Source organism: Bufo gargarizans, chromosome 8, assembly GCF_014858855.1.
Source record: "Bufo gargarizans isolate SCDJY-AF-19 chromosome 8, ASM1485885v1, whole genome shotgun sequence".
In the NCBI taxonomy this organism is placed as follows: Eukaryota; Metazoa; Chordata; class Amphibia; order Anura; family Bufonidae; genus Bufo; species Bufo gargarizans.
This window is the reverse complement of record NC_058087.1, coordinates 151756700-151782636: the sequence shown is the minus strand read 5'-3', so window position 1 is coordinate 151782636 and position 25937 is coordinate 151756700. Positions and strand designations below refer to the sequence as shown.

The 25937-nt window shown below is 42.9% G+C and overlaps 1 protein-coding gene across 1 annotated transcript in view; it reads right to left on the bottom strand.

Moving 5' to 3' along the window:
* The window catches only part of LOC122945456, a 200344-nt gene that overhangs the window by 160584 nt on the left and 13823 nt on the right, over positions 1-25937 (bottom strand). The window contains exons 6-10 of the mRNA XM_044304524.1: positions 25204-25323; positions 24281-24373; positions 16411-16628; positions 11421-11614; positions 7738-8037 (exon numbers count right to left, since the gene is read on the bottom strand). Of these exons, the coding sequence (XP_044160459.1) occupies positions 7738-8037; positions 11421-11614; positions 16411-16628; positions 24281-24373; positions 25204-25323 (925 nt within the window). The remainder of the gene's footprint in view (positions 1-7737; positions 8038-11420; positions 11615-16410; positions 16629-24280; positions 24374-25203; positions 25324-25937) is intronic.

Genomic DNA, 25937 nt, shown 5'->3' with positions numbered 1-25937 from the left:
GCCAGCACCTCCAAGGCATAAAAGGCTAGCTCTGGCCACGTGGACAATTTAGAGACCCAGAAGTTGAATGGGGCCGAACCATCAGTCAGTACGTGGAGGGGTGTGCACACGTACTGTTCCACCATGTTAGTGAAATGTTGCCTCCTGCTAACACGTTGCGTATCAGGTGGTGGTGCAGTTAGCTGTGGCGTGTTGACAAAAGTTTTCCACATCTCTGCCATGCTAACCCTGCCCTCAGAGGAGCTGGCCGTGACACAGCTGCCTTGGCGACCTCTTGCTCCTCCTCTGCCTTGGCCTTGGGCTTCCACTTGTTCCCCTGTGACATTTGGGAATGCTCTCAGTAGCGCGTCTACCAACGTGCGCTTGTACTCGCGCATCTTCCTATCACGCTCCAGTGCAGGAAGTAAGGTGGGCACATTGTCTTTGTAGCGTGGATCCAGCAGGGTGGCAACCCAGTAGTCCGCACAGGTTAAAATGTGGGCAACTCTGCTGTCGTTGCGCAGGCACTGCAGCATGTAGTCGCTCATGTGTGCCAGGCTGCCCAGGGGTAAGGACAAGCTGTCCTCTGTGGGAGGCGTATCGTCATCGTCCTGCCTTTCCCCCCAGCCACGCACCAGTGATGGACCCGAGCTGCGTTGGGTGCCACCCCGCTGTGACCATGCTTCATCCTCATCCTCCTCCACCTCCTCCTCATCCTCGTCCTCCTCGTCCTCCAGTAGTGGGCCCTGGCTGGCCACATTTGTACCTGGCCTCTGCTGTTGCAAAAAACCTCCCTCTGAGTCACTTCGAAGAGACTGGCCTGAAAGTGCTAAAAATGACCCCTCTTCCTCATCCTCCTCCTCCTCCTCCTGGGCCACCTCCTGTTCCATCATCGCCCTAAGTGTTTTCTCAAGGAGACATAGAAGTGGTATTGTAACGCTGATAACGGTGTCATCGCCACTGGCCATGTTGGTGGAGTACTCGAAACAGCGCAACAGGGCACACAGGTCTCGCATGGAGGCCCAGTCATTGGTGGTGAAGTGGTGCTGTTCTGTAGTGCGACTGACCCGTGCGTGCTGCAGCTGAAACTCCACTATGGCCTGCTGCTGCTCGCACAGTCTGTCCAGCATGTGCAAGGTGGAGTTCCACCTGGTGGGCACGTCGCATATGAGGCGGTGAGCGGGAAGGCCGAAGTTACGCTGTAGCGCAGACAGGCGAGCAGCGGCAGGATGTGAACGCCGGAAGCGCGAACAGACGGCCCGCACTTTATGCAGCAGCTCTGACATGTCGGGGTAGTTGTGAATGAACTTCTGCACCACCAAATTCAGCACATGCGCCAAGCAAGGGATGTGCGTCAAATTGGCTAGTCCCAGAGCTGCAACGAGATTTCGCCCATTATCACACACCACCAGGCCGGGCTTGAGGCTCACCGGCAGCAACCACTCGTCGGTCTGTTGTTCAATACCCCGCCACAACTCCTGTGCGGTGTGGGGCCTGTCCCCCAAACATATGAGTTTCAGAATGGCCTGCTGACGTTTACCCCGGGCTGTGCTGAAGTTGGTGGTGAAGGTGTGTGGCTGACTGGATGAGCAGGTGGAAGAAGAGGAGGAGGAAGCCGAGAAGGAGGAGGTGGCAACAGGAGGCAAAGAATGTTGCCCTGCGATCCTTGGCGGCGGCAGGACGTGCGCCAAACAGCTCTCCGCCTGGGGCCCAGCTGCCACTACATTTACCCAGTGTGCAGTTAGGGAGATATAGCGTCCCTGGCCGTGCTTACTGGTCCACGTATCTGTGGTTAGGTGGACCTTGCTACAGATGGCGTTGCGCAGTGCACACTTGATTTTATGGGATACTTGGTTGTGCAGGGAAGGCACGGCTCTCTTGGAGAAGTAGTGCCGGCTGGGAACAACATACTGTGGGACAGCAAGCGACATGAGCTGTTTGAAGCTGTCTGTGTCCACCAGCCTAAATGACAGCATTTCATAGGCCAGTAGTTTAGAAATGCTGGCATTCAGGGCCAGGGATCGAGGGTGGCTAGGTGGGAATTTACGCTTTCTATCAAATGTTTGTGAGATGGAGAGCTGAACGCTGGCGTGTGACATGGTTGAGACGCTTGGTGACGGAGGTGGTGGTGGTGGTGTTGGTGGTACATCCCCTGTTTGCTGGGCGGCAGGTGCCAACGTTCCTCCAGAGGCGGAGGAAGAGGCCGAGGCGGCAGCAGCAGAATAGGCCGAGGCGGCAGCAGCAGAAGAGGTAGCAGGGGGAGCCTGAGTGACTTCCTTGGTTTTAAGGTGTTTACTCCACTGCAGTTCATGCTTTGCATGCAGGTGCCTGGTCATGCAGGTTGTGCTCAGGTTCAGAACGTTAATGCCTCGCTTCAGGCTCTGATGGCACAGCGTGCAAACCACTCGGGTCTTGTCGTCAGCACATTGTTTGAAGAAGTGCCATGCCAGGGAACTCCTTGAAGCTGCCTTTGGGGTGCTCGGTCCCAGATGGCGGCGGTCAGTAGCAGGCGGAGTCTCTTGGCGGCGGGTGTTCTGCTTTTGCCCACTGCTCCCTCTTTTGCTACGCTGTTGGCTCGGTCTCACCACTGCCTCTTCCTCCGAACTGTGAAAGTCAGTGGCACGACCTTCATTCCATGTGGGGTCTAGGACCTCATCGTCCCCTGCATCGTCTTCCACCCAGTCTTGATCCCTGACCTCCTGTTCAGTCTGCACACTGCAGAAAGACGCAGCAGTTGGCACCTGTGTTTCGTCATCATCAGAGACATGCTGAGGTGGTATTCCCATGTCCTCATCATCAGGAAACATAAGTGGTTGTGCGTCAGTGCATTCTATGTCTTTCACCGCTGGGGAAGGGCTAGGTGGATGCCCTTGGGAAACCCTGCCAGCGGAGTCTTCAAACAGCATAAGAGACTGCTGCATAACTTGAGGCTGAGACAGTTTCCCTGGTATGCATGGGGGTGATGTGACAGACTGATGGGGTTGGTTTTCAGGCGCCATCTGTGCGCTTTCTGCAGAAGACTGGGTGGGAGATAATGTGAACGTGCTGGATCCACTGTCGGCCACCCAATTGACTAATGCCTGTACCTGCTCAGGCCTTACCATCCTTAGAACGGCATTGGGCCCCACCATATATCGCTGTAAATTCTGGCGGCTACTGGGACCTGAGGTAGTTGGTACACTAGGACGTGTGGATGTGGCAGAACGGCCACGTCCTCTCCCAGCACCAGAGGGTCCACTAACACCACCACGACCATGTCCACGTCCGCGTCCCTTACTAGATGTTTTTCTCATTGTTATGGTTCACCACAACAACAAATATATTATTTGGCCCAATGTATTGTATTCAAATTCAGCGGGATATAAATTTGAGGCCTAGTATTTAGGCGCTGGGTGACCGGTATGGATTTAGTGACAGAATTAGACTTGGAAATGCACAGAAGCGTGTGTGTGAAGTTATTCTGAATGACCCTATGTGCACCTTCAATATTATATACCCTTTTAGGGATAGATTTCAAATAGCTCTGATATAGCAGAAACCACTAAATTATGAAATTGCTAAATTGGGAATTGTACTTCAACCCAGAACAAAAAATGTGCTTTGACGGACACTAAATATCTTGCCCAGCAACAACAGTACAGCGGTGGGTAACGAGAGATTTAGAGGGAATTAAATTTGAGGCCTAGTATTTAGGCGCTGGGTCACCGGTATGGATTTAGTGACAGAATTAGACTTGGAAATACACAGTAGCGGGTGTGTGTGAAGTTATTCTGAATGACCCTATGTGCACCTTCAATATTATATACCCTTTTTGGGATAGATTTCAAATAGCTCTGATATAGCAGGAACCACTAAATTATGAAATTGCTAAATTGGGAATTGTACTTCAACCCAGAACAAAAAATGTGCTTTGACGGGCACTAAATAACTTTCCCAGCTACAACAGGACAACGGTAACGAGAGATTTAGAGGGATTTAAATTTGAGGCCTAGTATTTAGGCGCTGGGTGACAGGTATGGGTTTAGTGACAGAATTAGACTTGGAAATACACAGTAGCGGGTGTGTGTGAAGTTATTCTGAATGACCCTATGTGCACCTTCAATATTATATACCCTTTTTGGGATAGATTTCAAATAGCTCTGATATAGCAGAAACCACTAAATTATGAAATTGCTAAATTGGGAATTGTACTTCAACCCAGAACAAAAAATGTGCTTTGACGGACACTAAATATCTTGCCCAGCAACAACAGTACAGCGGTGGGTAACGAGAGATTTAGAGGGAATTAAATTTGAGGCCTAGTATTTAGGCGCTGGGTCACCGGTATGGATTTAGTGACAGAATTAGACTTGGAAATACACAGTAGCGGGTGTGTGTGAAGTTACTCTGAATGACCCTATGTGCACCTTCAATATTATATACCCTTTTTGGGATAGATTTCAAAGAGCTCTGATATAGCAGGAACCACTAAATTATGAAATTGCTAAATTGAGAATTGTATTTCAACCCAGAACAAGAAATGTGCTTGAACGGACACTAAATAACTCGCCCAGCTACAGCACTAGGGACAGATTTAGCTGGATATAAATTTGAGGCCTAGTATTTAGGCGCTGGGTGACAGGTATGGGTTTAGTGACAGAATTAGACTTGGAAATACACAGTAGCGGGTGTGTGTGAAGTTATTCTGAATGACCCTATGTGCACCTTCAATATTATATACCCTTTTAGGGATAGATTTCAAATAGCTCTGATATAGCAGAAACCACTAAATTATGAAATTGCTAAATTGGGAATTGTACTTCAACCCAGAACAAAAAATGTGCTTTGACGGACACTAAATATCTTGCCCAGCAACAACAGTACAGCGGTGGGTAACGAGAGATTTAGAGGGAATTAAATTTGAGGCCTAGTATTTAGGCGCTGGGTCACCGGTATGGATTTAGTGACAGAATTAGACTTGGAAATACACAGTAGCGGGTGTGTGTGAAGTTATTCTGAATGACCCTATGTGCACCTTCAATATTATATACCCTTTTTGGGATAGATTTCAAATAGCTCTGATATAGCAGGAACCACTAAATTATGAAATTGCTAAATTGGGAATTGTACTTCAACCCAGAACAAAAAATGTGCTTTGACGGGCACTAAATAACTTTCCCAGCTACAACAGGACAACGGTAACGAGAGATTTAGAGGGATTTAAATTTGAGGCCTAGTATTTAGGCGCTGGGTGACAGGTATGGGTTTAGTGACAGAATTAGACTTGGAAATACACAGTAGCGGGTGTGTGTGAAGTTATTCTGAATGACCCTATGTGCACCTTCAATATTATATACCCTTTTTGGGATAGATTTCAAATAGCTCTGATATAGCAGAAACCACTAAATTATGAAATTGCTAAATTGGGAATTGTACTTCAACCCAGAACAAAAAATGTGCTTTGACGGACACTAAATATCTTGCCCAGCAACAACAGTACAGCGGTGGGTAACGAGAGATTTAGAGGGAATTAAATTTGAGGCCTAGTATTTAGGCGCTGGGTCACCGGTATGGATTTAGTGACAGAATTAGACTTGGAAATACACAGTAGCGGGTGTGTGTGAAGTTACTCTGAATGACCCTATGTGCACCTTCAATATTATATACCCTTTTTGGGATAGATTTCAAAGAGCTCTGATATAGCAGGAACCACTAAATTATGAAATTGCTAAATTGGGAATTGTATTTCAACCCAGAACAAGAAATGTGCTTGAACGGACACTAAATAACTCGCCCAGCTACAGCACTAGGGACAGATTTAGCTGGATATAAATTTGAGGCCTAGTATTTAGGCGCTGGGTGACCGGTATGGATTTAGTGACAGAATTAGACTGGGATATGGCCAAAAAATGAACAGACTATTGCTGGTTAAATGCACTTGGTGTGACAGCTTCACCCTGATGTAGGCTTTAGCCAAAAAACAACCACACCATTGAGGGTTAAATGCACTTGGTGACAGGCGCAGCTTGCCCCTGATTTTGTATATGGCCAAAAAATGAACAGACTATTGCTGGTTAAATGCACTTGGTGTGACAGCTTCACCCTGATGTAGGCTTTAGCCAAAAAACAACCACACCATTGAGGGTTAAATGCACTTGGTGACAGGCGCAGCTTGCCCCTGATTTTGTATATGGCCAAAAAATGAACAGACTATTGCTGATTAAATGCACTTGGTGTGACAGCTTCACCCTGATGTAGGCTTTAGCCAAAAAACAACCACACCATTGAGGGTTAAATGCACTTGGTGACAGGCGCAGCTTGCCCCTGATTTTGTATATGGCCAAAAAATGAACAGACTATTGCTGTTTAAATGCACTTGGTGTGACAGCTTCACCCTGATGTAGGCTTTAGCCAAAAAACAACCACACCATTGAGGGTTAAATGCACTTGGTCGCAGCTTGTGCTGGCGCACCACAAGACACAAAATGGCCGCCGATCACCCCAGAAAAATGAGACTGACAAACGGTCTGTGCAGCCTAAAAACAGTGAGCAATTGAGGATCAGCAGCTCAATGATCCACAGCTGCAGATCGATCAGTTAATCAAGTCCTTTGGAGGAGTTAATCTGCCTAATCTCGCCCTACTGTCGCAGCCGCAACCTCTCCCTACGCTAATCAGAGCAGAGTGACGGGCGGCGCTATGTGACTCCAGCTTAAATAGAGGCTGGGTCACATGGTGCTCTGGCCAATCACAGCCATGCCAATAGTAGGCATGGCTGTGATGGCCTCTTGGGGCAAGTAGTATGACGCTTGTTGATTGGCTGCTTTGCAGCCTTTCAAAAAGCGCCAAGAAAGCGTCACAAAAGCGCGAAGAAAGCGACGAACACCGAACCCGAACCCGGACTTTTACGAAAATGTCCGGGTTCGGGTCCGTGTCACGGACACCCCAAAATTCGGTACGAACCCGAACTATACAGTTCGAGTTCGCTCATCCCTAACCAGGACCACAACCCTACATGCATTGAAGCAACTGCCATGTGATTGGTTGACTAGATAATCGCATTAATGAGAAATAGAACCGGTGTTCCTAATAATTCTTTAGGTAAGTGTATGTCTGTTACTAGAGGGTAGGGGGGCTGCACAGAACGGTATCGAGTGCACCCCATGTGGACCCCTACTCTATGGTAGTGGCCTTGTTTCTAGTGACTGTATTACACTTTGTAAAGCTGTATACTGTGTGCATAAGTAATACTAGCTTGTACACTCTAGTTGTTAGGTACTTATCTAAAAGTAGATATAATGCATCCTATAAAATACCAGCATATTAAGGATATAATTGAAGGTATATTCTCCTAGGATATGCCATAAATTTCTGAAAGATGATGGCCCCATAACTATTTAAATAGAATGTGTCAAGTTACAGTACAGTAACAGCGCATGCATGAGACTCACATAGCCTTGCGTTACTGGCAGCCATCTATTTGGCCATAGTGGAGCTAATACTCTATAATGAAGGTTTGGCAATTGGGAACTCATAGTGTTTCCTGAAAGTACCAAAAAGATTCGGATTTGTCCGAAGCAGGACAAATCTGGATTAGGGATGAGCGAATTTCATATTTTGAAGTTTAGAGGCATTCCGTTATTCATTCCGTCATAATAGAAGTCTATGGCCTGCATAACGGATCCTTCAGGATTACGTTGTGATGGAGTCCGCAAGCGTGCTGCAGATATGCCATGAATGTGAAAGATAGGAATAGCCCTTAAAGTATTCTGTAACATACCTGCATTCTGCAATGAAACTATGTTGTGTGACAGTATTCCTTTAACACGGTGCTCTTGGTCAGCTGTGTTCACCAGGTCCACACATAGGAGTTTTGCATCAATTTGGATGCAGACCTGTCCATGCTTATGTAGTTCCTCAAGGTGAACATTTGCTCTGAGCTTGGTTTCTGCAGGCAGTACACGGCTTCCATTTTGGATGAAACTCATACTAATATTATGAAGGCTGCCATTGCTAAAAATATTTCTATTTCGGATATTGATCTGATAGAAATTCTTATTCTTTGCAAAGATGATGTAACCTAAAAATAAAATTAGAGAATTATTAAATGAAAATATATATATATTATTGAAATGGATTGTGCGTGTTTGTATGTTCTTTTGCAAATTCCTATCTATATTATTGTTGGCATGTGGACCTAGTTCCAAATTTGTGATTTATTATATTACACATCTTCATGGTTGTAGCTTTGCAGATATTGTAAAAACACTTATTTGCCAAATGCTCTGGAACAATTTATTGGATTAGGGTTTATGTACAGAGCAGCTAGCAGGCAGCATGTACTATCCAACTTGTCAATTAAGACTCAGACCTCTAGGGTTTTTAGAAGATGAATGCTATTAATTGGAATAAGTTAGTCTGTTCCAACAGTTTTCCAGTAAACAGAAAAAACATTATTATCCAATAGGATCACTTAAAGGAGTTGTAACACAAAGATATTACACTATATACCACTACTTTTCTCCAACCAGCTCCTAGATCGGAATACTTTTGTAACTGCATGTAATTAAACATTTAGTGTAGCCTCTGAATTATTCGATGAAATCTATCTGTATAGCTCCACCTTATCTAATTTCTCTGTCCTGCTCAGGGCCCACCCAGCGGGCAAGTGCTGGGGCCCACTCAGGTCTATGCTGAAAATCACTGTACGGGGAATTCCCCAGTGTTACTGAACAGTCAGGACCCTAGTTCCCAGCTTAGGAGTCCATGGAGTCAGAGCAGGGACTCCTAAGCTGGGAACTAGAGTACTAGGCTTCCAGGCTCATTGTTAGTATATCCCAGTTCAGGTCACGAGGTGGAAGCACTAAACTGTGATATAGTGATTTCTATAGAGAATAATGGAGCAATTTCCATTATTCTGTATAAGTTGCAATCTGATTGAAAAAGTAATTTAAAAAAAGAAAAAAAAAGTTCTGAAAATATTTTAAAAACTTCAAAAGTAAAATCACCCCACTTCCCCCAAAAATGAACAAAAAAAGAATAAAATGGGCATCGTCGCATGCGAAAAAACACCCATACTATTAAAATATAAAAAAAGTTAATCCATATGGTAAAGGATGTAACAGAAAAAAATATAAAAAAGGCTGATTTGCCGTTTTTTCATCACTTTATCTCCCAAGAAAATTTAATAAAAAGTGATCAGCTCATACACACCCCAAAATGGTATTGTAAAAAAAGACAGATTTCCCTCAAATGAGCCCCCACATATCTCTGTAGACATAACTATAAAAAAAAGTTATGGGGGTAACCGGGGAGCAGGGGTTCTGTTAGGGCTGCCACCTTTCCCAACAAAAAATAATAGTTACACAAATTAAAAAGGTTATTGTGTATATTAAAATTTTATTTAGCCTCTATTTTTGAAACAATTATGCTGGAATTTGAACTCACAGCCTTCTACATTAAAGTCAAGAACCTTAACCACTAGGCTATAGAGCTTTATGTTAACCTGCTGTACATACAGTGTATTGACTTTAATGTAGAAGGCTGTGAGTTCAAATCCCAGCATAATCGTTTCAAAAATAGAGGCTAAATAAAATTTAAATAGACACAATAACCTTTTTAATTTGTGTAACTATTATTTTTTTGTTGGGAAAGGTGGCAGCCCTAACAGAACCCCTGCTCCCCGGTTACCCCCATAACTTTTTTTTATAGTTATGTCTACAGAGATGTGTGGGGGCTCATTTGAGGGAAATCTGTCTTTTTTTACAATACCATTTTGGGGTGTGTATGAGTTGATCACTTTTTATTCAATTTTCTTGGGAGATAAAGTGATGAAAAAATGGCAAATCAGCCTTTTTTATATTTTTTTCTGTTACATCCTTTACCATATGGAATAACTTTTTTTATATTTTAATAGTATGGGTGTTTTCGCATGCGACGATGCCCATAATTTTATTCTTTTTTTGTTCATTTTTGGGGGAAGTGGGGTGATTTTACTTTTGAAGTTTTTAAAATATTTTTAGAACTTTTTTTTCTTTTTTTAAATTACTTTTTCAATCAGATTGCAACTTATACAGAATAATGGAAATTACTCCATTATTCTCTATAGAAATCACTATATCACAGTTTAGTGCTTCCACCTAGTGACCTGAACTGGGATATACTAACAATGAGCCTGGAAGCCTAGTACAGGCTGCGGCTCATTTTTAGAACAGGGTGCTTTCCCTGATCTCCGCTGGCGCGTTTCAGTTTTTTAACACTCTCAGATGCCGTGGTGACATTTGACAAATGCCACAAGGCAGTGGCGTACATAGAGTAGTAAGGGCCCCATAGCATGGATCAAACCAGACCCTCACACAGGACAGAAGGGTTTCTGCCTAAACCCCTTTTCAATGACCCTTGGGCCATTTTTCCACTGCCTCACTTACTAAAAGTTGTTCCTTTCGAGAGTAGAGTCCTGACCAAGTTTTCACCCCCAGTAGAATAGAGGATGATCCCAACTGGGCCCCCTCTTGCCCTGGACCCCATAGCTGTCGCATGGTCTGCCGATATGGTAGTTACGCCCCTGCCACAAGGGGGCCCACTGAGATTTATCACCCAAGGGCCCACATGAACCTGGAGCCAGCCCTGGTCCTGCTAACTGAGATGGAAGTGCATGCTCAGTTCCATCCTTCAACTGCCACCAGCTGCAGCATAAAGGACATGCCCCCTTAGTTGCCAGCTTGAAATAAGTCTACCAGCGCAATTGAAGCAATGAATAGGGAGATCTCTGGATCCATGGGAGGTACAGAGCTGGTTCTAGCTTTGTTGGAAAGACACTGTCATGTATGATATCAGATTTTATTTTTTTACATTATTCTTGGGATAACCCCTTTAAGTTTCCATTGATAAGTTTAAGGGGTTGCCCAACCATAAAAGTGTATCCCCCATCAACAGGATAGGAGATAAATATCTGATTGGTGGGGGTTCACAATGGGGATCCCCACTCATCATAAAAATGAGGTGCCAGAGTTCCCAACGCAAGTGTGCAGCTTCTCTATTCAACTCTATGGACTTCCAGAGATACTGAAGTGTTGCACTAGGCATCTCTTCAGCAATCCAATATTCTGACTTCCACTGAATTTACTCCAGGAACTCTAGGACTTCATTCTTCATATTGTTTGGGGCCTAAGCAATCAACCCCTTTAAAGGCGATCTGTCACCAGCAAAATCCCTATCCAGCTGTTTTCATAGACTCATAGCTGTGGTTCACTTGATTAAAACGCTGTTTGTCTTTTGTTGATCCAAGGCTCCGTTCCCGAGATATGATACTTTTTCTTAATAAGCAATTAAGCCTTTAGTGCAATGAGGGTTTTACCATTGCTCCACCTCGTATACATGAATGTGCTTCTAAAGAGATGGCGCCTGTGTAACCTTTAGGCAGCTTTGGTCTTGTGGATGTCATTTTTCATGTAGGAATCTTACCTTCATTAATGTTCTTTTTTTTCTTCAAAGCTCCATCAATTGAAAGCTGCTGTGGGACAGAAGCCAAACCTTCAAAGGTGTGCATCAGATTCCCAGCAAAGGACAACACAAGACCTGCTTTCTGCTCTTTCAATCCCGATAAGTCAATTAACAAAGATTTCTCATTGAAATGAATCCTAGATGTTAAAGACAATCTGTCAAAGGAAGAAAAATGTGTTATTCATCAGAATTAATCTCAGTAGAAACAGACATTCTGACCAATTATATCTTAAAGAGTAGAGAGGGCCTTGCGGTTTGCTCGACAGTCGTTTTGCGGCGAACTTTGCGCGTTTGCCGAACATGCGAACATATGGCGATGTCCGCCGGTGCCATATTCTTTTGCATTGCACCGAACTTTGACCCATGACACATCCATCAGGTGGGACAGGACAGTCAATTGAGACATTTCAGCACAAGTACACACCCCCACCCTATAAGAACCCGATCTGGTAGCCATTTTACATTCTGTGTTTTGCCAGTGTAGGGAAAGGCTGCTTTGTGCATTTGTATTGTGCAGCGGTTGTGTGCGGTTCTGCTGAGATACCGCAGCTATATAGAGGGACAAGCGCTATTTGAACAACTATTTCCAACGAGTGTGATATACCTGCTTCCACAAAATACTGATTGACGGCTGTGATATACCTGTTGCCCCAAATTAACAGAGTGGTGTGATATAACTGTTGTGGCAAAAAAAATAATTGAGGGGTGTGATACACCTGCTTTCACAAAATACTGATTGAGGGGTTTCATATACCTGCTTCCAGAAAATACTGATTGAGGGCTGTAATATACCTGCTCCCACAAAATACTGATTAAGGCCTCTTGCACACGACCATATGGCGTTTTTAGTATTTTGAGGTCCGCAAAAAACGGATCCGCAAAAAAAAGGATGACGTCCGTGTGCATTCAGTTTTTTGCGGAACGGAACAGCTGGCCCCTGATAGAACAGTACTATCCTTGTCTATTATGCGGACAATAATAGGACATGTTCTATCTTTGAACGGAACAGAAATACGGAAACGGAAGGCATACGGAGTACCTTCAGTTTTTTTTTGCGGATTCATTGAAATTAATGGTTCTGTATACGGTCCGTATACGGAACGCAAAAAAGAGAACGGAAACGAAAAAAATAAAACGTTTGTGTGCAAGAGGCATAAGGGGATTGATATACCTGCTTCCACCAAATATTGATTGAGGCCTGCAATATACCTGCATCCACAAAATACTGATAAAGGGGTTTAATATACCTGCTTCCACAAAATACTGATTGAGGCCTGCAATATACCTGCTTCCACAAAATAGTGATAAAGGGGTTTGATATACCAGTTTCCACCAAATATTGATTGAGGCCTGCGATATACCTGCTTGCTCAAAATACTGCTTAAGGGATTTGATATACCTGCTTCCACAAAATACTGATTTAGAGCTGCGATATATCTGCTTCCACAAAATACTGATTAAGTGGTTTGATATACCAGCTTCCACAAAATACTGATTGAGGGCTGCGATATACCTGCTTCCACAAAATGCTTATTAGGGGTTTGATATACCTGTTTTCACCAAATATTGTTTGAGGGCTGCGATATACCTGCTTCCACAAAATACTGATTAAGGGGTTTGATATACCTGTTTCTAACAAATATTGATTGAGGCCTGCGATATACCTGCTTCCACAAAATTCTGATTAAGGGGTTTGATATACCAGCTGACCGCTGGCTTGTCGGACCTGCTAGCCCACCAACTACTGCCATATAAACTGGTGGACTCGGAGGCCTTTAGAAAATTTGTGGCCATTGGCACACCACAATGGAAGGTCCCCGGAATTAAATATTTCTCCCAGAAGGGCATCCCAGAGCTATATGGCAACTTTCAGCGGCAAGTGAATATATCTCTGGCACACAGTGTCGGTGCCAAGATACATCTGACCACAGACATGTGGTCTAGCAAACACGGGCAGGGAAGACACATAACTTTTACTGCCCATTGGGTGAACTTTTTGACGGCCGTCAAGCATGTAACCCGTGGCTCCCGTGTGGATTTGGTGTTACCGCTATGGATTGCATGCAGGCCTGCCTCTCCTCCTCCTACTCCATCCTCCTCGGCTGACTCCTCCTTTTCCAATGCTACCGCCTATTCTGCTGCACCCCCCAAGCTCCCCAGAACCTAATCAATGCACCAGGTGAGACGTTGCCATGCTGTGCTGCGGCTGTTGTGCCTGGAAGCTAAGAGCCACACCGCACCAGTGGCTGCTCATGCGCAATGCATGCAGACTTCTGCGGCTATTTGATGAGCTCACCAAACTGGTCAGTCGCAGCCAGAGCGCCATCAGTGGCATCGTACCTTACGCCTTCTTTCTGGAGCGTGCATTGCGTTGTGTCATTGATCAAGCCGTCGAGGAGCAGGAGCTGGAAGATGAGGAAGTCGCAATGCTAAATGGATTCCCAGGGGGGGCTGCTCCATCTGAGACAAGTCAGCAGGAGTCTGAAGAGGAGTCAGAGGAGCATGGTGGCTGGGGGGAGGAGGAGGAGCAAAAGAGCAAGCTTTGAGGGGGACTTTAAACTTTTCAGGGATCCCTGGTGTTGTCCGTGGCTAGGGGGAGGAGACCGAGGTTGACATTCTCCTGGGTGATGAGCAGGAGCCAGGGCACTCCACCGCTTCCAATTTAGTGCAAATGGGGGCCTTCATGCTCTAGTGTTTGAAGAGGGACCCCCGTATAAAAAGCATAAAGGGCAAGGATCAGTACTGGGTGGCAACGTACTTAGACCCCCGGTACAAACACAAAATGGCAGACATGTTACCAGCATCACAGAGGGCTGGCAGAATGCAGCATTTCCAGGCCTTGCTGCGAGAGACGCTGCATTCTGCTGTTGCGGGCGCTGGCAGAGGAATTTCCACCCACAGCGAAACAGGTGTGGATATAATTGAATTTCCTCATGCCAGCCCACACATATCCACCACCACCCAGAACAAAGAATGGTCCTTGTCTTATGTATATACAGTGGCATAAAAGTCCTTTTCTGTCAGGGGAATGCCTAATTTTTAGGCCTCTACTTCAGTGGCCTACAGTAAACTTTTTATTTACCTCCAGCCACATAATCACAAGTTATTTTCTGTCAGGTAAATGCAGAATTTTTGGGGCCTGTACTGGCCTACAGTAAAATATTTATCCAGTGACCGCCTAATATACCTCCAGCCACATAATCACAAGTCCTTTTCTGGCAGGTCGATGCCGAATTTTTGGGGCCTGTACTGGCCTACAGTAAAATTTTTATCCAGTGACCGCCTAATGTACCTTCAGCCACATAATCACAAGTTCTTTTCTGTCAGGTGAATGACAATTTTTTGGGACCTGTACTCCCATAGCCTAAATTAACATTTTTCTAGGCTGCAGCAGGGCACATTTTTGAGAGTTTCCCTTTAAGACGCATAAAAATGGCCCCTGATTAAAATACATATTTTTTGTGGGAATTTTTGCCAATGATCCCCCTCTAGTATGTCACTGTCCATGTTGCGGGACTATTTGTGCACTTCTAGTAAGTATTTGGTGGTTGCAAATATGACCTTATGACCTGAAGGTTTTTCAGGTTCGCCTGCCATTAAAGTCAATGGGGCCCGCCGTGAACGCGCGGTTCGCGAAAAATTTAACGCAAACATGCGTTCGCAAACCGTCCCGGCTGATGTTCGGCCATCACTATTAAAGAGGGCCTGTCACCACAAAATGCTGTGCAATCTGCAGACAGCATGGTATGGAGCAGGAAGAGCTGAGTAGACTGATATATATATTTGTCGGAAAAAATTCTGTAAAACTAGTAATTTATACATTTATATCCCTGCTCTTTATGAACTAAAGAACACCCCCATGAACAGCTATCATTGACTGACCACTATCTCTGTATACACACTAATGCTGCTCAATTGTTGGACCGATTATCAGGAATGAATATAAATGTGAACGCTCGTTCTAGATAATCTGCCCATGTAAATGTGCTGCCGAGATCACCCAATGGACCAGCAGAAAGTTCTTTATCAGATTAAATGATCTTCATGCAGCATATTAAATAATCGTTTCTGGGCAGCAGATTGTGTGGTTTGAACAGCTATCTGCTGCCCAAAAACCATGAATCTATAGGAGGACAAACAACAGTAGTAGTCATCTCTCGTCCCCATACAGTGGAGGGGATTGCAGCATGTAAAAGCAGCTCTTTACTTCCAGCAGGCAGTTATCGGTAAAGAACAGTCTCTTACTGATAATTGCCTGCCAGGTCGGGCCGTGTGAATCCAGTATTACATAGTGAATGCAATCAATTACTGATAACACCTCCCCCTTGCACAGCCAAAGCCAGATATAGCGGAGATTTGAACGTATAAATTACAAATTTTACTGAATTGTTTCCTACAAAACTATACAGTATGTCAATCTGCTCAGCTCCTCCTGCTCTATAATATGCTGCCTGCAGACTGCACTGCATTTTGTGGTGACAGGTTCTCTTTAAATGATATGAACACCGTTGGGGCATTTTTTATTATTATTTAATAAAAAAAAAAGGATTTTTGCAATTGGTCTTCATTAAAAATAAAAAGCGTTTTTTGTGATACAGGGTTAAATTTCAGTCTGTCACTTTCTGTGTTTCAGTCCTGTCAGATGCCAGCTCTTGTTTAGCTCTTATCTCTGATCTCCCGACCTTATAAACATTCATTTGAGCCATACTCATCAGTTTGATAACAACCTATAATGAGTGTTTATGAAGTCAGGAGATCAGAGATAAAAGCTCTACATGAGCTGTCATATGACTGGACTCAGAGTAACCAGAAAGTGACAGACTGAAATGTAACCCCTGTATCACAAAAACTGCTGAAAATTTTTGATAAAAAATAAAGACCAACTGCAAAAATGATTCCGAATGAAATCATTACAGAAACAAAAGCACAATGCTTGATATCATTACACTACCTTGATGGTAGGACTTTGCCAATAATTTTAAGGCCCGCAGTCTGAAGTTCAGCTGTTAGAGCTTGTTGCATGAACACGCTTACATCAAATATTCTTATGTTCTTTCGGCTTTCGTGGTTTAAATCAGCTTCAATTAATATCACGTCTTTACCATCACAGTGGAGAATAAGGCTTCCATTTGTACCGCTTCCACCATATCTCTTTCCTAATGCTTGGATCTAAATACAGGACAATGTGAATGTTACTTGCAGATTAGTTCAAAACTCTCCACCTAAACCTAGATCAAACGTCCAAAGTGAATATGTATAAACAGTAACAATCCTGGACATCCAGCGTTCCTAGAAATTGGCAATGTGGAAATTTTTATTTGGCACAGAACCCGAAGATAGTGTAGATTTTCACAAAACCATAAGCAGAAGACTTAGCAGAGATAACCATAACTGTACTGGTTCACAAAGAGTTTTTCTATGAGGTTTTGATGCAGATTTCCTAAAAATTTTAAGCCACAGCTATGAGTGGATTAGAAAAGAATCAGAAATATAAAGGAAGGACTTATACTTCTCATTCCTGCTCGATCCACTTCTGGTTTTGTCAGTAAAACCCATAGGAAAATCAGACTTAAAACCTCCACCAACAAATCTCTGTGTGAACCTACCCTATGAAGTGATAACAGCAATATGTTTATGCTATCATTTTATTATGGTGTGTCTTTTCCTGAAGCATTTTATAGGACATTAAACAAATTTGTACCTTCCAGGTCAATGTTAGACTGAATTCACAAACTAGCCCACATTTGCTGTACCTATGATCATAAATTGTGCCAAAAAGTGGAGCAATCTGGCGAACCTATCTAGATTTTCTGCCCATAGTCTGAAAAGGGGCAAGGAGTAATATAAAAGGACACTGACTTTGCAGGAGTGGTGGCAGTTTTTGCACACTATAGGAAAAAGAGCCAGCCTATACGCAATCCCACAGTCCCAGCGACCAGAGAGGTTGGCAATTTGTCCTATAGTGCACAAGCAGGGCCATCTCTGCTGGATAAATGCCATTTGTAGAAGTGCAATAACCTCACTAATTTGAGTCCGAATAAATTCAACCTTAATTAAAAGAGCTCCAATTGCCTTGAAAAGTTGTGAATGGCATTCTGGGGTCTGCTAGGACTGTCTGCAACTCATTTCAAACTCTTTTCAAACAGCATTAGTAAGGCTACTTTCACACTAGCGTTCGGGCGGATCCGTTCTGAACGGATCCGCCCATAATAATGCAGACGGAGGCTCCGTTCAGAACGGATCCGTCTGCATTATATTAGCTAAAAAAAGCTAAGTGTGAAAATAGCCTGGGACGGATCCGTCCAGACTTTCAATGTAAAGTCAATGGGGGACGGATCCGCTTGAAGATTGAGCCACATTGTGGCATCTTCAAACGGATCCGTCCCCATTGACTTACATTGTAAGTCTGGACGGATCCGCACGCCTCCGCACGGCCAGGCGGACACCCGAAGCGTTCAGCTGTCCGCCTGTCCGTGCGGAGGCGAGCGGAGCGGAGGCTGAACGCCGCCAGACTGATGCAGTCTGAGCGGATCCGCCTCCATTCAGACTGCATCAGGGCTGGACGGCTGCGTTCGGGTCCGCTCGTGAGCTCCTTCAAACGGAGCTCACGAACGGAAACCCGAACGCTAGTGTGAAAGCAGCCTAAGCTTTAAAGTGACAGCAAGCTATATGGATATAAGTAAATGCATGGCTGCTGTTGGTAACAAATAGTCACTTTAAAAACACAATGCTCTGTAGAATTGAAAAAAAAAATGGTCCAAAAATGTTTGGGGTCATGTGATCCACTAGCTTTCTTGTCTTCTGATCCGAAAAATGACTGATGCCATGTTGAGAAATTTGCCATGATGCCAAAAACTCAAATTTGACTCATCTCTACTAAAGATGTTAATTTAACCCCTTAAGGATCCCCACATGTATGGCGCTGGTGGACATGACTTAACCCCTTAAGGACTCAGCCCTATTTCACCTTAAGGACTTGGCCATTTTTTGCAAATCTGACCAGTGTCCCTTTAAGTGCTCATAACTTTAAAACACTTTGACTTATCCAGGCCATTCTGAGATTGTTTTTTCGTCACATATTGTACTTCATGACACTGGTAAAATGAAGTCAAAAAAATTATTTTTTTTGCATAAAAAAATACCTAATTTACAAAAAAATTGGAAAAATTAGCAAATTTCAAAGTTTCAGTTTCTCTACTTCTGTAATACATAGTAATACCCCCAAAAATTGTGATGACTTTACATTCCCCATATGTCTACTTCAGGTTGGAATTATTTTGGGAATGATATTTTATTTTTTGGGGATGTTACAAGGTTTAGAACTTTAGAAGCAAATATTGAAATTTTTCAGAAATTTACAAAAACCCAATTTTTAGGGACCACTACAGCTCTGAAGTCACTTTGCGAGGCTTACATAATAGAAACCACCCAAAAATGACCCCATTCTATAAACTACACCCCTCAAGGTATTCAAAACTGATTTTACAAACTTTGTTAACCCTTTAGGTGTTGCACAAGAGTTATTGGCAAATGGGGATGAAATTTGAGAATTTCATTTTTTTGCCTAATTTTCCATTTTAACCCATTTTTTCCACTAACAAAGCAAGGGTTAACAGCCAAACAAGACTGTATCTTTATTGCCCTGACTCTGCCGTTTACAGAAACACCCCATATGTGGCCGTAAACTACTGTACGGCCACACAGCGGGGCGTAGAGTGAAAGGTGCGCCGTTTGGTTTTTGGAAGCCAAATTTTGCTGGACTGGTTTTTTGACACCATGTCCCATTTGAAGCCCCCTGATGCACCCCTAGAGTAGAAACTCCATAAAAGTGACCCCATCTAAGAAACTACACCCCTCAAGGTATTTAAAACTGATTTTAAAAAATTTGTTAACCCTTTAGGTGTTGCACAAGATATAATGGAAAATAGAGATACAATTTCAAAATTTCACTTTTTTGGCAGATTTTCCATTTTAATATATTTTTTCAAGTAACAAAGCAAGGGTTAACAGCCAAACAAAACTCATTATTTATGGCCCTAATTCTGTAGTTTACAGAAACACCCCATATGTGGTCGTAAACTGCTGTACGGGCACACGGCAGGGCGCAGAAGGAAAGGAATGCCATACGGTTTTTGGAAGGCAGATTTTGCTGGACTGGTTTTTTTACACCATGTCCCATTTGAAGCCCCCCTGATGCACCCCTAGAGTAGAAACTCCAAAAAAGTGACCCCATTTTAGAAACTACGGGATAAGGTGGCAGTTTTCTTGGTACTAGTTTAGGGTACATATGATTTTTGGTTGCTCTATATTACACTTTTTGTGCAGCAAGGTAACAAGAAATAGCTTTTTTGGCACCGTTTTTTTTTTTTGTTATTTACAACATTCATCTGAAAGGTTAGATAATGTGGTAATTTTATAGAGCAGGTTCTCACGGACGCGGCGATACCTAATATGTATACTTTTTTTTTATTTATGTAAGTTTTACACAATGATTTCATTGTTAAAACAAAAAAAGTTTTAGTTTCTCCATAGTCTAAGAGCCATAGTTTTTTCAGTTTTTGGGCGATTATCTTATGTAGGGTCTCATTTTTTGCGGGATGAGATGGCTGTCTTATTGGCACTATTTTGGGGTGCATATGATCGCTTTTTGATCGCTTGCTATTGCACTTTTTGTGACGTAAGATGACAAAAAATTGCTTTTTTTAAACCGTTTTTATTTTTTTACAGTGGTCACCTGAGGGGTTAACTCATGTGATATATTTATAGAGCCGGTCGATACGGACGCGGAGATACCTAATATGTATACTTTTTTTTATTTATGTAAGTTTTACACAATGATTTAATTTTTGAAACAAAAAAAATGATGTTTTAGTGTTTCCATAGTCTAAGAGCCATAGTTTTTTCAGTTTTTGGGCGATAATCTTGGGTAGGGTCTCATTTTTTGCGGGATGAGATGCCGGTTTGATTGGCACTATTTTGGCGTACATGCGACTTTTTTGATCACTTTTATTACCTTTTTTGTGAAGTAAGGTGGGCAAAATTTAAATTTTCTCATAGTTTTTATTTTTTTATTTTTATGGCGTTCACCGTGTGGGGAAAGTAACATGACCGTTTTATAGATCAGGTCGTTACGGACGCGGCGATACCAAACATGTGTAGGGAATTTTATTTTTTTCATTTTTAATTAGTGATAAATGTTTTTTTTGATTTTCACTTTTTTTTCACTTTTTCTTACTTTTTTTTTTACCCAGACCCACTTGGTTCTTGAAGATCCAGTGGGTCTGGTGTCTGCATAATACAGTACAGAACCTATATATGTTTCTGTACTGTATTTTACTTACACTGAACAGATCTATGCTTTCAGCACAGATCTGTTCAGCACCATGGACAGCAGGACGCCTGAGCAGGCGTCCTGTTGCCATGGGAACCTTCCCCGTCTGCCACAACTTCGCAGACGGGGAAGGGTAAGGACTGGGGCTTCGGGGGGCTGTCTGGGGGCTCTCTCCCTCTCCCATCGGGGGGCTGCAAAGGCACAGCAGCCCCCCGATGGGAGAGGGAGGGAGCCGCATCTTACTGTTAACTCTTTCCATACAGCGGTCCGTACGGACCGCTGTATGGAAAGGGTTAAACGGCTGACATCCATTCACAGATGTCAGCCGTTTATACCAGGGTGCCAGCAATGTGCTGGCACCCTGGTATACCCACTAGAAGCCAACGATTATTCGGCGGGAGGCGGGCGGGGGATCGCGATCCCGCCTGCCGCACCGCCCGCCTCCCGCACCGCCCACACCGCCCGCAACACCCCCCCTGCACCTACCACCAGGCTAAAATCATGCAGGGGTGCAGGGGGGGTGATCACTATAGATTTGTGCCACACTAAAGTTTCTGATCGCCGCGGTCAGGGACCGCGGCGATCAGAAACAGCAGAAATAGCAACAAACCGCAGGTCTGAATTGACCTGCGGTTTGCTGCGATCGCCGATACGGGGGGGTCACATGACCCCCCCAGGCGTTGTGACAGGATGCCGGCTGAATGATTTCAGCCGGCATCCTGTGCGGATTAACCCCTGGGGCGCCACAATCTCAATTTAAACTCATGACGTACCGGTACGTCATGGGTCCTTAAGGACTCGGGAAACATGCCGTACCGGTACGTCATGGGTCCCTAAGGGGTTAAAGACCAGCGCCGTACATGTACAGTGGGCTGATCGGGCAGATGCAGGAGCTGCGCCCGCCTGATCAGCGGCACGGACCCGGCAGTCACTGACAGCAGAGCCCTTGCTGCATACACTGGCATCTGTGAAAACACTGATGCCAGCGTATTAACCCCTTGTATGCCGCTGCCAAAGCTGACTGCAGCAGGCAGAGGGTTTGCGGAGGGTACGGGTGCCCTCCGCATCTCCATCGGGTCCCTGCACTGCAGTGGCGGGGACCCGATGGCAGAGAAGGCAAGCCCGATAGCTTCCATAGGCATCGAGGGCTTGCATTCTATGGACGCCTGTGAAATCCAGCCCTTAGGCTGGGTCTCACAGGCAGGCTGTCGGCTTTTATAGTTGTATTGTAATGCATTTCAGAGGGGATCAGACCCCAAAAGTTGATGTCCCAGAGTGGGACAAAAATAAAAAGTAAAAAAAAAGTGCTTGTCATAATAAAAAATAAAAAAAAAGTTTCTATAAAAATATCACATGATCCACCCCTCACCTGAATGCTGTAGAAAAAAATAAAATAAAAACTGTGCTAAAACAACAATTTTTTTGTCACCTTACATCACAAAAAGTGCAACACGAAACGATCAAAAAAGCGTATGCACCCCAAAATAGTACCAATTAAACCGTCACCTCATCCTGCAAAAAATTAGCCCCTACATAAAACAATCGGGCAAAAAATAAAAAAACTATGGCTCTCAGAATATCGAGGCACTAAACCATGAATTTTTTTGTTTCAAAAATGCTTTTATTGTGTTAAATAAAAAGTAGACATATCAGGTATCGCCGTGACCGTAACAACCAGGTCTATTAAAATATCACATGACCTAACCCCTCAGGTGAACATCGTAAAAAAATAAAAATAAAAACTGTGTAAAAAAAAGCAATTTTTTGTCACCTTACATAAAAATAGTGTAACACCAAGCAATCAAAAAGTCATACACACCCCCAAAATAGTACCAATCACACCGTCATCTCATCCTGCAATAAATGAGACCATACGTAAGACAATCGCCCAAAAAATAAAAAAAACTATGGCTCTCAGAATATGAAGACACTAAAACATGATTTTGTTGTTTCAAAAATGCATTTATTGTGTAAAACATGAATAAATAAAAAAAGGATGCATATTAGGTATTGCCGCGTCCGTACCAACCTGCTGTATAAAAATACCACATGACCTAACTCCTCAGGTGAACACTGTAAACAAATAAAAATAAAAGCAGTTTCACAAAAGCCATTTTTTGTCACCTTACATTACAAAAAGTGTAATAGCAAGCGATCAAAAAGTCATATGCACGCTAAAATAGTACCAATCAAGCCGTAATCTCATACCCAAAAAAATGAGCCCTACATAAGACCGTCACCCAAAAAAAATATATATATGGCTTTCAGGATATGGAGGCATTAAAATATATATATTTTTCAAAAATGATTTATTATGTAAAACTGAAACAAGCAATCCAAAAAATATTTGGTATTGTCGCGTCCATAACAATCTTCTCTATAGAAATAACACATGATCTAACCTGTCAGATGAACATTGTAAAAGACAAAAAATAAAAACTGTGCCAAAACAGCTATTTTTTGTTACCTTACCTCACAAAAAGTGTAATATAGAGCAACCAAAAATGATATGTACCCTAAAATAGTACCAACAAAATTGCCACCTTATCCCATAGTTTCCATAATGAGGTCACTTTTTTGGAGTTTCTACTCTAGGGGTGCATCAGGAGGTCTTCAAATGTGACATGGCAACTTAAAATTATCCCAGTGAAATATGCCTTCCAAAAACCATATGGCGTTCCTTTCCTTCTACTCCCTGGCATGTGCCCGTACAGCAGTTTACAACCACATATGGGGTGTTTCTGCAAACTACAGAATCAGGGCCATAAATATTGAGTTTTGTTTGGCTGTTAACCCTTGCTTTGTAACTGGAAAAAATTTATTCAAATGGAAAATCTGCCGAAAATGTTAAATTCTGAAATGTTCTCTATTTTACATGAATTCTTGTGGAACACATAAAGGGTTAACAAAGTTTGTAAAATCAGTTTTGAATACGTTGAGGGGTCTAGTTTCTAAAATGGGGTCATTTTTGGGTGATTTATATTATGTAAGCCTCACAAAGTGACTTCAGACCTGAACTGGTCCTTAAAAAGTGGGTTTTGGAAATTTTCTGAAAAAGTTCAAGATTTGGTTCTAAACTTCTAAGCCTTGTAACATCCCCAAAAAATAAGGAAACAAGCAGGAAGTAGACATATGGGGAATGTAAAGTAATAACTATTTTTGGAGGTATTACTATTATAAAAGTAGAGAAATTGAAATTTGGAAATTTACTAACTTTTCAAAATTTTGGGAAATTTGGCATTTTTTTTAAACATAAAAATAAAATCTTTAGACTCAATTTTACCACTGTCATGAAGTACAACATGTGACGAGAAAACAATTTTAGAATGGCTTGGATAAGTAAAAGTGTTTTAAAGTTATCACCACATAAAGTGACACATTTCAGATTTGCAAAAAATTGCCTGGTCCTTAAGGTGGAAAATGGCAGGGTCCTGAAGGGGTTAATGGAAGCTTCAGACTGTGAAATGTTTGGGTTTGGATACAACATTACCTGTAGACTCTGGGGAAGTCTCCACTGGTAAGGATGGGACAGATGAGAGTAAAACCCCACCTGATTGAGCGACTTGTTGAACTGAACATGTAGCTGTAAAAGAAAATGCAGATACAAATCTTCACATGAAATATTTCAAAGCCCACAGAATCAGCAATAATTAAAGGGGCTCTAAACATTGTATGATGAAGAGCCTTATTAAATGAGTATATACATTGGTTCTCTTTTCTAAAATATTATAGGCCAAAAGTGAGTGCCACAGTCTAAGCCCATAGGACCACAGCATTCATCGTGACTGCAGTGATATATTACATCCAGTCGTCACAAGCATGCAGTCAGCGTAATACACATCTCTAAAATGATCTCAATGTATTAAAGTAGCAAAAGAGAACAAAAATGTGCTGTGTTAAAACAGTGATTTTAAATTAATACGCAACATTTTTCTAAAATACTGTATGAAGAACAGTACACTTAAATGGGTTGTCCAGCTGTTAAGACTGATGACCTATCGTCAGGATAGGTCATCAATATCTGATCAGTGGGGGTCCGGCTCCCGGCACCTCGGCAGATCAGCTCTTCATTACACTGTGCGTCGTCTCAGAAGTGCTGTGTAATACAAGTACTTGCTTCATTCAAGTGAATAGAGCGAGTACTTGTAATTACACTACGCAAGATGTAGTGTAATGACAAGGAAGCGGTGCTCGCATGGAGCCCCGCCTCCTCTTCAAACAGCTGATCTGTGGGGGTGCTGGGAGTTGGACCCCTGCTGATCAGATATTGAAGACCTATTCTGATGATAGTTCATCAATATTAATGGCTGAACAACCCCTTTAACTTAATATCTTTTAGTTATTCACTCAGGTTAAGCCAGTGATGCAGCACTTTATAACTTGTGTATAATCTAACATCATCATATGTCCTACCTGTAACGTATTGTTGCCATTGATTCTGACTTTTCCCTGTAGTCCATGATTAAACCCATCTTGCTTATTTTCCCTTGAGAAAACCTCTCCATCAAACCTCAGACTGCGTGGAAATCTTAGCTGTTAGGGAGCAAGAAAACATCAGAAAGATTTGGCAGATTGCATTTCATTCTCAGGATCTCACATTTTAATCTACCAGATTTCTCTGAAAACCTCAAACCTGATCCTTTCTTAAATGGATAAAAATAGATAAACAAATAATAATAATTTTCTGGCTCTTAAAACTGTGACAAGGCTTAAATCTTGGGCCCCATCAACAAACTTGTACTTCCCTTCCCAATAATTGCCTGCTCGGTAGGTGCAGGTAATTGCTCCTTTAGGGAACATGCACACGTTCAGGATTCATGTGCGGAGAATCCGCACTGAAATCCGCAGGTGTTCGCAGGCAAATGCGTGCGGTCAATTTGCATCAATTGGTGCGGATTTGCGTGCTGATTTTCCTAAGTGAATGGAGAAAATCCGATCAGGAAAAATTAAATAAATTGACATGCTGCGGATTTTAAAATCCGCACGGAAAAAATCTGCATTGTGTGCATTGAGAATTTCAAATTCTTGTAGAATACAATGTACATGACCTACGCTATCCTGATCATGTGCATTTAGCCTTAGATGCTCCACTGGATTGTAAAAGACCAACAGGTAATATATTAGTTCATACATTAAGAAACAAATAA